The following is a 12,285-nucleotide window of genomic DNA, read 5'->3' on the forward strand; positions in this document are numbered from 1 at the left end:
TGAATTTTAGGTTTGGCTGATGTGCATCAAAAATGGAAATTTATTTTTATTTTAGACTGTTTCCAAAAGCAGGGGAAAATAAAAAAATGAGGACTAGTTTAAAGTTCCAATGGCTATCATCAGTTATTTTTTTATATTTAGTGAACCAAGCACATGGCCAGAAAAGAGGTGAGTGTGAATTAGGAAATTGATTAAAATCAAATGTTATTCTGTTTATTCAGAAATAACCTGTCCTTTTTTTTGAGCATTTTAGCTATCAGTTATCCAATGGTTCAATTAAGCAAAAACTTAATAAGCTATTTTGTTAGTTTTCTCCATCTGTTTTCTCATTCTCCCTCATCCCCATCCTGCCCTTTATTTTAAAGTATAATATATCATTTAAGACCATTCACTAAAGTTATATTTTAGTGTATTATTATGATAAGGTGGTGATTTTGGATTCTCAAAGGTTATACCAGTAGAAAGGAGCACAGCTCTGGTAATTTCTATCAAGTAAGAAAGGCAATTTTTGAGTATGATCCTGGTGAGGAACATATATTGCTAATTCATCACCACCTGGTGATGAATTTTTCAATTGCAGCCACTTTGAAAGACTATTAAGTCAGAGGAGTTGCTGTCTTCATCAGTGAAAGAAGTATAACCCAATCTGCCAAGTCACAGATCCTTGAAATGTAAAGACCATCTAATGTGAATGTCTCTCATAGATATTTTGGTGTTTTGTTCCCTAGATTTATAAGTAACATTTTAATTACAACTCCCTGTCTTAATTTTGTTATATTTTGATAGTTTTTCAAGTACTGTGTCATCTTTAAAATAAGTGATCAAATAGTCTAATATTAATTTGCTTTCTTTTTTTTTGGTATTGATCTTTATATAACTTGGTTTCACAGAATGAAAATCCACTGAATCCTTTTGTAGAAAAGAAATCAAATTTTTGATCATAGGAATGTCTACATTTATACAGAGAATATAGAAAAGGGGAACTTTATGCTGCTATTGCTATTTTCATTGGGTCTCATTACATCATATCTGACAGCTTACTGATATTGTATGTTTTAATTACCAGTCTTATATATTGAATCTCCAAAACTGTGATTTGCTTTGAATAGCAGTGTTGCTTCTAAAAAATTATAACACATTTGTTATTTTCCATTTGTTTCTCTGGCAAAACATTTTGTAAACTTAAATAAAATGCATCTCTGCTTTTAAACCTAACATAACATGTAAAAATCCATGCATTCAATCCACCCAACTCCCATTATCCTTGTTCTTTGCCATTATAAAGATGTTACCTTCTCTTTAAGACACACTACTGACTCCCTTTTGACCTTTCACACATTTTCAGCTTTCTAGCTACTTCCCATTCCTTCCCCAGAAAACAAATAGGAGAGATGAAATAACAAAACAAAGCTGAGGGCACCCTTCCTCGTATACTGGGAAATGCTAACTTTTGTAGTTGGGGTGTGAATCATATTCCTTATATACCACATGGCTGAAATATTCTTATAGGCCACCCTTTTATTATTGTACATTAAAATAATAATTATGTACTATTACTTTTGTTCATCAGGGATTCCTCATGATTTAAAGTGTATAACTCATAACTTAAAGGTCTGGAACTGTTCCTGGGAAGCCATTTCTAGAATAAACCATGGTACTACTTATGAAATTTGTATTCTAAACAGGTATGCTTCTAATTTTCTTAAAATTAAATATAAGAAATTTGACAATTTTTAATTTTGTGAAAAGAAATAGAAAAATGTATACTTATTTTACTGTATACAATTGAATGAATGCCTTTCTCTTTGATGTTTAAATAAATTCTGGTGAAATTTTTCTTCTCAGTCATTTCTAAAGAAGATAACAATAAGATCATTTCTGACAGTGAATATTGGTGAAAATATCTGCCCTAGAATCCTGCTTCTCTTCTTTAGTTGTTAAACCCTTTTTTTATTCTGCAAAGGAGATGCTTTTTTTTTTCTTTTGTATTTTCCTTTTTACTGATAGAGGTTAATTTTAGACTCTGGACTTAGTTGTTAACTAGATACATTCTTTTCTACCAGAAGAATTCCTATCAAAGAATGTTAAATCTAGCCAAATCCTCCTATTCTGCTTTTTTTAAGTGTATAATATTGTGCCCCCTAGAGCCACTCAGAGGAACAAATTCTCCTTTCTCAGCCCATATTGATTTTCTACACCCAAACTAGGATTAATCAAATTGTCAGACTATTCTTAAAGTCTGAAATGATTTTCCTTTGAAGATGTTTTCTTTCAGCTTTCTATTTATAACTGATGTTTTTGTGTGAAATTTGAGCCTCAAATTTTGTTTGAGAAAGTAAAGTTATATTTGTGGATGGAAAGAAACAAAAAAGATAGCAGTCCAAGGTCATTTTTATATGTTATTATGCAGAGATATTTACCTTTGTGCTTCTGTTCAGTGCTAAATGTTAAACCTAAGTCATTAAGAAAAGGCTAAAATTGAACCATGGGATTTAGAATTGGAATGACCCTTCTTAATACTGTCATTTATCTCCATTTTACAAATAAGAAACTGAGTCTCAGAAAAGTGAAGTGACTTGTCAGTGTTACACAATTGAAAATCCTTTGCTAGGATCAGATAAGAGTGAACTTCTTCAAGTACAGATCCAGTGCAAAAATAACTGTTCATTATTAACTACAGAATGTATTTAGAAATATTTGCCAAATCCCTTTTAAAAAAATAGATACCTAAAGGAGTGTTTGAGTAATCTGGAAAATTCATTTATATGGAACTCTTCATTCGTAGAAATGGCAGAAATCAGAAATGAAAAATCTGATACAAGATCAGGAAAATTGGAGGAAAATGCTAATTATTGTTTGAGAGTTGTTCAAAACATGATTCAGAGCAACTTCAACTTCTACTATGAAGAAGGAATCTGTGAAAACATAATTCTGGTTCTGTCTCTATCCTCAAGACAATATAATAATAAAAAAACTTTTATTTAACTTTCTGGCTTACAATATAGAGCATAGTTTTTCAGAGTAACTGTAAAGTAGGTTATTATTATAAAATTATAATTATAATTATAAAATTATAAAATCCCATTTTACAGATGGGAAAAGTAAGATTATAAAAGGTTGTAGTATGTTAATAATGACCACATAACCATTAATGAATGAGTAAATTAAAAAGAAGTTATTGATGTTTTCAAAGTTCTATGCTAAACCCTGAGTAGAAGATCACAAAAATGTGTTTTCCTGTCCTCAAGAAATATATATTCTCTTGGGGTTATTACCAAATATAAAAGTATGCTTTAGCTTAGGAAACCATTAGGATGATGATTTGCTGTATCAGTATTTATTGGATTCCGCTTCAGCTTGGGGGGGATTAGGAAATCGGCAAGATGGCCAGGACGGAATGGGAACTGTGGGTCTAGGGTTATGTGATAGTTCTAGACTCAGGCCCATCTTTCTACTCTTAACATAATTCACCTCTTTCATGCATTCCTTGATTCAGCTAAACTTGTTGTTTGACTGGTCTCTACCCTTGGAATGCCAGCTCTGCTTTCCATGCCTTTGCATGACTAGAATGCTCTCCTTTTTATGTCTGCATCTCAGAATCCTAATTTCTCTTAGAACTTAGCTGAAGTGCTACTTTTTATGTAATGCCTTTTCTGATTTCCACAGCTCTTAGTGCCTTCCCCTTTCTCTTATCCCCTTCCCTCCAATTACTCTTATTTTCTATGAATGTACTTCTGTATGTATATGTAAACTCCACAAGCACAGGAAGTATTTCATTGCTATCTTTCTAAATCCCCTGAACTTAGCACAGTGACTGCATATAGTTGGTTCTTAATAGATATTTAATGATTGACTTATGTAACTGATGTGTTTGAATATTAGATTTTTTTTTCCTTTCACAGCTTAATATCCTGATTCTATTTGGTATAATATGCAACTTAGAATTCTTAGAGCAACTACCATATTGGATTCTGGCTCTTAAATATAAAATTGAACAGATTCTAGGATATCTGATTTAATCAATAAATTTGAATCTAATGTCCACAATCCCCTAGTTATCCTAGATTGGAACTCAGTGGACTCCTGAGGTGTCTGGGTTCTCAATCTGCTGGGTAGTGTTTTAGGGGTACAACCTTGTGATGAGTGCTAATTAGCATGATTATGCAAACAAAATCAGTGTGAATGCATACATTTATCCATATGTTAAAATAGTTTTAAAATAGCATTTGTTATTGTGAGTAATCATAGTAAAATCTTATTTTGAGTGAATACAGTTTAATTTGGTCTTAAAGCCATGTGCAAAACAAAATGCTTCCTTTCAATTCTTTTATATATTCTAAAATGTTCCATATATGCTGTTTCTGGCATTATTTATTATTGAATGAATTTTATATACTTTATAACTTTCTGTAATTCTGATCATGAGATTTAATGTTGAATTGGGTTGTTGTGATGAGGTTTTCGTTATTATGAATTTAATATTTATTAAATAGCTGCATAAAACCTGTGCTGTATATTCCTTTGCTTTCAGACGTTTGGCTCTGTTCTTTTTTTTTCTTTGTTGAAGAGTAGACATTGACTAATAGGTTCCCTAACTCTAAGGGACTTAAAAAACTAATACCAGAAATACTAGGTCTAGAGTTAAAATTACCCAAGTTTTTTGTTTTATCAGTATGCAGAAAGTTCATAAAAACATTTCTAATGTTATCCATTCTCTCTGAAGATTTTATTGTTGACTTTATATTTAATTCAAATGATCTTTCTTATATTGCAGTTCCTTTTCCTGTATTCAGACAGAGAAAACACATTTTGAGATTCCAGCTCTTTCACTTGTTGATCATGAAATAAAAATAACTTCCATGCATGTTTCTGGGAATTCTGTTACTAAATTTATCCTAAATGAAAGAAGTGTCTGTAAGTATCCCTTTTAAAGAAAAATTCATTTTCAAATCAAGATAATGTTTTCAGTAGGATATTGATGTCTTTTGCTTTTCTAATTAATTGAAAAGGGTCAGTAATGTACTGTAGTAATATTCGATTCATCCAGAATTTCATTCTCAGAATCTTTCACTCTCCTTCAAAATATCTTAAAATTATTAAGAAATCAAAGTTGGTGTACACACACACACACACACACACACACACACACACACACACACGATTGGTTAAATGGGGGTAAAAAATTCTAAGCTCTAAAGTTTGTCCACTTTGTTTCTATGAGAGCTTAGAAGTAATTTAATTTTTTTGGACACTATTCTAATAAAGTTGGTTTTTTTGATATCCTGTCCCAGAGCAGGTGCAACTTAAAATTTGGCTGATGTAGATAAGATGGTATGGTGGTAGAAGCAAACGTATACTACAATAGCAGGAAATAACAATTCATTAGCTGTTTCATCATCAATTTTGTTTCATTATCACACCTTTAGAAATGAGATTGGTCATTTCATTTGTTTTGATATCTTTATATTTCTGTTTATTATCTGTGTTCTCTCTTGGTTTATTTCAGTTCATGTTTCTCTGAATTTCTTTATTAAAGAAAGTTTTGCTTTTGGGGGTTTTGTTTTATTATTGTAAACATGATAAACAACAAGAAACTTGGACTTTTCCATGTACAGTTAATCAAAAAAAGAGTATTACATGGGTTTGAAATCATAAATCTCTTTATATATAACTTTTAAAAAAATTTATTCTAAATTTAGCACATTAGTTTCAAAGATGTCCAGTCATCTGTTTATCTTTAAACCTTTTCTCTTCTTTGCATTTAAAATTTTTTTCTTATTTAGTAATACATTTTTATGTATTACAGTCATAAAGAATAAAAGTATTTTGTAGCAACAGTTAAAATATTCTGAAATAGATATTATTTTCCCTAAATCTTCTTTTCTTAAGACTAAACATTCCCAATTTTTTTTTTTAGGTTTTTGCAAGGCAAATTGGGGTTAAGTGGCCTGCCCAAGGCCACACAGCTAGGTAATTATGAGGTGTCTGAGGTCAAATTTGAACTCAGGTACTCATGACTCCAGCGCCGGTGCTCTATCCACTACACCACCTAGCTGCCCCAACATTCCCAATTTTAAAGTTTGTTTTTTCAAGCGGAGTTATTTGCAGATTCTCACTGGTCTTATTATCCTCCTCTAAATTATCTATGTGTCTCTTAAACGCTGAGCTTATATAATACTTCAGATGAAGTGTATGGTGAAACGAGCAGTGAATTTAATTCAGAAGACTTCTAATCAAATCCCACTGTTGATGCTATGAAGTCAGTATTCTCATCTGTAATATAAAGAAACTAAATGTCTTTCAAGCTCCAAATCTATAATCCTGTGAACTACCTTTATTTATGCATTCATGAAATATGATTTTATAAGCAACATTATTGCTTTATCTTTTTTATAGAGTAATATGTAGTAATTATCATTTGATTTCTATACTAGTATGTCTCTGAGATAGCATTTAATCTCAGGTCTTTCTGACCCCAGACCTGGGGTTCTATTCACTGTGCCACCTTGCTGAACCGAACCCTATGTCCATGATACAGAAAAGGTGAAGAACCCCTGAAACATACACCTAGTTTAAACTATTTTTGACACTCAAGTAGAATTTTGATCAAATTACCCCTTCAGCTGAAATTTTTACTTTTTAGGTAGCAACTACTGTGTTGTTGCAGCATCAATAGCATGGTACAGCCCAAGGTTTACAATCAAGAGGTCCTAGCTTCAGATCTCAGATCTGTTTCTTATAACTTGTGTGACTTTGAGCAAGTTATGGTCCCTTTCTGGGCCTAAGTTTCCTCACCTATGAAATGAGGGTTTTGTACCTAAAGGGTCCTCATGTTCCTTCTAATTCTAAATCTAAAATCCTGAGTTCTTGTTCAAAATGTCAAGAAGTACACAGATAAATACAATTGTAAAAACTGTTGATATTTTAAAAATTAGTACTGAGGGAACCTCCCAATTCATTTGTGGTAAAATATCCATCTACTTTGTTTAGGCCAGTCACTAATGCCTGTGATGTCTTTCATTTTTTTCAATCTTTCTCATCTTTCAAGTACTTGTACTACCTTCTGCTTCCCTTGATTTTTCCTCCTTCCACCCCTGCATCAAAGCTTAAAGTGATTCTTTCTTCCTCTCAGATTTCTTTTAACATTTTCTCCAGGCCTCTCTTTTGACTTCTTACATTTTATTTGGTCTCATGTTTAATTTGAATATATATTGCCCCTTTTATATCTGATTTCAAATATCGAAAAACTTTTTGGTAGAAAATTTTATTTTATAAGATAAAGAAATATTTAATTTCTTTAAAATGTAATTTTAATTTTAATTTCATTAAATATTGATAGATAAAGGTCACATTTCATTGAACTGAGAATTAAACATTAAACTGTCTTAAGCATATTGAAAGCAAAGTCAAATACATAGAAACCTTCCTTCCCTATTTCTGTTAGGTTGGCTATCTAACAATGCCTTTAATATACTTTTTTGCTGAAATTTTGCCTGTAGCCAAAAATAAAATTGCAGAATTTGCTAGAGGTAGAAAAACCTAAGCTTGTAATATAAGAACCCATAAATGAGTCTACCAATCTAAGAATTTCTTTAAAAGCTCACTTTAATATGTAAACAGTAGGTATTGATAATTTTCACTTTTTTAAAATTATAAAAGTAAATCTGACATATCCTTTGAAATATTTTGGGGAACTTTTAGAATTTTGAAATATCTTCTTACCTGATCTCCCTGGCACCATTCTTTTCCCTCCTCCAAATTCTCTTTCATTGTCCTTTCAGACTAACATTTCTGAAGCATTCTTATCATACCCTTCCCTACTTATGAATATGTTTTGACTCCTTATTAAAAAAATATTACATTCAAACTCCTAGAGTGATGTAGAAAAGAGTACTGCTTTGGGAGTTGTGATCAGCATTCTAGTCCTAATCTTGCCACTATCTAAATGTATGACCCAGGGAAGATCATTTAACTTTGAAATGAATTTCTGTCATGTAGAATGACAGAATAAGTTATAAAATTTCTATCCATCTCTGTTTTGTTTTTTGGATCTTGATGTATCCTACTTTCATAGCTTTTTAAAATGTTTCTTAGTATTACTTTTTCTCAAGTCAGAGTGTCTTTATAACTACCTACACACTTTCTGGTGAAAGTCTGAACTATTCATACCTCTTGGGATGCCATTCCCTCTGATCTTCCAACTCAACACAGAATCTCATAGTTGGAAAAGATTCCAGAGACCATATAATCCTACCATCCAGTCAGATTTCATTGAACTGCTGTATGCATTAACAACTCTTCTCCATTAATCCTGTGGAACTGCTCCCATTCTCTATTATCTTTCAGAGATCTTTCACTGTTGTCTTAGCAGTCATATCTACCAGTTCTTAAAGTAAACTAGGATGTAGTTCATCTGGGTGTATAGTGAATTGAATATATCAGAAGTAATTAAGTACATTCTTTTCTATATTCTTGATCTTGGTTATCAGCTCCCTGCTTAATCATTTTGTTTTGTCATTCAAAATTTTCAACAAGTAATCCTTGGTAGAAAAAATAGAAACAAGCTAAGAGCTAGGCAGCTCTACCTTCTCTCCCCCTTTTTTTTTTTTGGTATCCTGACACTGTACAATGGTCCTAGTCCTTTGAATCTCCTCTTTTCTATTATAGCAAAGAGGAATTGATTTTTAAATATCTAAAATGTGTTTTGAAGTTTAATTTCTTCTGTGAAACTTTTTACTCTTTAGTGATTTATCCATTTTCTAAATTGTTGAATTTAGAGTCAGTAAAAATCAGTTTAGTATTTCATTTTTTTCACTCTTTCATGTATGGTTCATTCTAGCATTCCTAGATCAACAGCTCAGTGCTAGGAACATGGTAGACATTCAATAAATAATTAAATGTGACTGATTTGAATAAAATTTGCCAGAAATTTTCCTATATTTCAAGTTTATTTCATCCATGATGAAAATTAACAGGTCATATGAATATTAAAGGAAATGTTTAAAATACTTGAACAAAGTGTTTTAAGTATCTTTAGTTTGATGACATATTTTTTACTGGTAGGTTTTGTTCATTTTTTAAAAAGTCTCTGTTTAGCCTAAATTAGATTGCTTTCTGTCAAGGCGGGGGGGGGGGGGACATAGAGAGAAGAGAGAGACAGAGAGACAGAGAGAGAGAAGAGAGAGAGAGACCGAGAGAGAAAGAAAATGTAAAACTCAAAATCTTGCAAAAAAAATGGGAAAAACTACCATTGCATGTAGTTGGAAAAACAAATGAATAAACTATTTAAATTAAAAAGAAAAAAAATGGCCTCTGTTTGAATGTAATAGAAACAAATTTCATTAGTGTCCTGAAAAATAGTAAAACCATGCATAGGATCATAGGAATTAGAATTAAAAATTACTTGTAGATTATCTAATCCAGTTATCTTTAAAATTCTTCAAATAATTTGCTAGTAAGAGATTATTTTCCTAGTATATAGTTTGAATTAGTGATGTTTCATTGTATTTACTTACATTAAATCTTTCTGTGTAAGTAAAGTTTTTATAGTTTTAAATATTCTCTTATTTTCCTTAATTGAGAAATTTTGATTTATTGTGATCTATTCTCAAAGATAATCAGCAGGCTTAACTATAGAATCTCAGTGCTAATAAAATGCATGATAATATAATTGATTTTGTAATTGGTTTGAATATAGACTTTTATAACAAAATCATGAGTAAAATAAATTAAAAATACTATTCCTTTCCCCCCATCATACCATTTATCAATATAAGCAATTTGAAAAACACAAAACATTTATAAAATCTTTGCATTCGGATTGGAGGAAAAGAAGCAGAGAATTGAAATGATATCAGGGATACCAGGGATATGCATTAGGCAGGCCTGCCTCCTCAAAAATACGTTTATTCATATTACTTGATCTAATGAAATAATATGTAAAACAAAGTGTTTTGTAAATTTAAAACCACTATATAAATTCTAACAATTGGAAATCTGTTGGGGTTAAAAGACTTCGAGAAAAACAAAACTCTAGATAGGAGTTAAGACTTTATTGGCAATTCATGTATTAACTTGAATTAATTTAGGCAAATTACTTGTCTCTTAAGGTAGCTGAGATATATAATACTGTGACAGCTGATATGATAACTGCTTCAGTACCTCAGAATGGTTATTAGAGAAAAGGTATATATTTTAAAGCATAAAGCATTTGGGAGAGTAGGGTAGAAAGATATGGCCTTGTATATTCTAAAGCAGGGATATTATTCTAAGAATTTAAAAGTATCATGAATAAAATCAGATATTGGTACCAAGGCCTGAGATAAGGTATAGACAATGAGATTTGAAATTTTCTCTTATCAGTAAAAGGAGAAAGCTTACTTCTTTTGAGACAATGTAACCTTTTGACTTCCAGTAATCAGTACCTAAAATGATATTATTATTAGTGTAGTTTAACTACATTAAATTTTATTTGTATAGCTTCTTGTAGACTTCCCTGATATCTCATCCAGTTTATTAGGCTATTACTTTATGGAAAATGCATATATTCCACATAAACAATTTACCAATGAACTTCTGAAATATAACCAATTTATAGCTGATCATATACATATGGCAATTTAAAAAAACAAATATGTGGGTTTATTGATGTATGTGTGTGTATATGTGTGTGTGAGAATAGGTGTGTGTTTCTGTTGACTTGGCATTATAATAAAGAGGAGACCTGGAGAGTCAGGAAAACATGAGTTCAAATTTCATTTACGTATCATTAACTTCTTAGTGCCTCCTAAACAGATGAAATCATAGATCTATTCCAAAAAAAAGTAAAAGTTCAAAAAATATATGTAAGCATATTCCCACATTTAGTTGTTTAAATACATATTTTAATATGCATATCCAAATGTATATATATGTACATGTAGAATTTTGCTCTTTTTTATTTTTTATGATCAGAAAAATAAGTTTCTATGTTAGCTGTGAAGTTTATTATTTAAACAAATTAGTAATTTATTTTGTCTTTGTGTTTTCAAAAGCCTTAGTTCCAGCCACGTTGCAGAATTTTAATTTGACAGCTGATTTTTCAACTTCTACATTGTACCTAAAGTGGAATGACAATGGTTCTGCTTTCCCCTATCATTCAAATGTCATTTGGGAAATTATTGTCCTATATAAAGAAGACATGGAAGTTGCAACAGTAGTAAGTTTCCTGCCTTTTTAAAAAATATTGCTTTTTTTCTTCCTAAATAATATGAGAAGTTGGATTTTCATGACATTTAGTGTTCTTTTGGCATTGTTACACTACTAAACTTTGTATTTGGGGTATAGATTAGGTAACTTTTTAAGGTAATTCACATTCTTTGATCTTAAGCAAATAACTTAGCCCTTCTTGCTCTAAGTTTAATCATATTTCAAATGAGGGAATTGAACAGGAAAACCTTAAAGTTCCTTTTAGTTCTAATCTGTGATCCTGTGATCAAGGAAAAAAACATTGTCCTGGGATATCATGATTTACTTTATAGTTTTTATATCTTTTTAGAATGATTTCATTTTAGAATGAATTCATTTTCAATTGGCTTCTTTGCATTTTACTTTCTTTCACTGGTAATAAAAGCATGTGAGGACCTGTACCAAGTAATATAGTTTTCTGCAATCTTTCCTTCTTTAATAATTCTATTTATGATATTTAATAGCCTTTGTGTTATACTAATGGATTGTGTATTTAATATTTGACCTCAAAGATAGTAAATAGAAGAATTAATATGTTACATAATCACTTTACTATATCATTTCCTATCTGGACAGCTGTGCTTCATGATATGTAGCATTTGTGTTTATACATATACGTACACCATGCTCATATATTCTACCAGTATTTGGGAATCTGCTGTATATTTTGATTACCTATTGAGGGACTATGCTAAGCACATGTGTTCTTGATCCTCTACCCTTCCTCTTCCAGATTGTCTCCCTCAACATACCCATTCTCTTTCTCTAATCATCAAATCTTTTCCTATGTACTGATTCTTTCCCTATTGCCTTCAAACATGCTTTTTTTCTGGAAGTGTGAAAGAGTTCTTTGAGAGGATTGGCTGCTTGAAGATTGACCACCTCCTTGGTTGCCTTTAAAAAGCTTAAATTTACCTGCCCCAATAGCATTCAAAGAAGGGAACAGCCATGTTGAATGTGACTACTGCCTTGGACTTGACATACTCAATGTCATCTAGTTTTTCATTTACCTTCCTAATGAGGGCATAAGATTGACTCCTGGTTTGCAATTTCTTTCAC

General features: G+C 31.2%; 1 protein-coding gene across 3 annotated transcripts in view; it reads left to right on the forward strand.

The window, feature by feature from the left end:
- LIFR (LIF receptor subunit alpha) overlaps positions 1-12,285 on the forward strand; it is an 89,224-nt gene that overhangs the window by 33,636 nt on the left and 43,303 nt on the right. For all 3 annotated transcript variants that reach the window (XM_074202649.1, XM_074202650.1, XM_074202652.1), the window contains 4 exons: positions 11-168; positions 1,571-1,685; positions 4,775-4,914; positions 11,034-11,197. In XM_074202649.1, coding sequence (XP_074058750.1) covers positions 33-168; positions 1,571-1,685; positions 4,775-4,914; positions 11,034-11,197 — 555 coding nt within the window. In that variant the 5' untranslated portion in view covers positions 11-32. The remainder of the gene's footprint in view (positions 1-10; positions 169-1,570; positions 1,686-4,774; positions 4,915-11,033; positions 11,198-12,285) is intronic.

The sequence above is a fragment of the Macrotis lagotis genome, chromosome X, assembly GCF_037893015.1.
Source record: "Macrotis lagotis isolate mMagLag1 chromosome X, bilby.v1.9.chrom.fasta, whole genome shotgun sequence".
NCBI classification, from domain to species: Eukaryota; Metazoa; Chordata; class Mammalia; order Peramelemorphia; family Peramelidae; genus Macrotis; species Macrotis lagotis.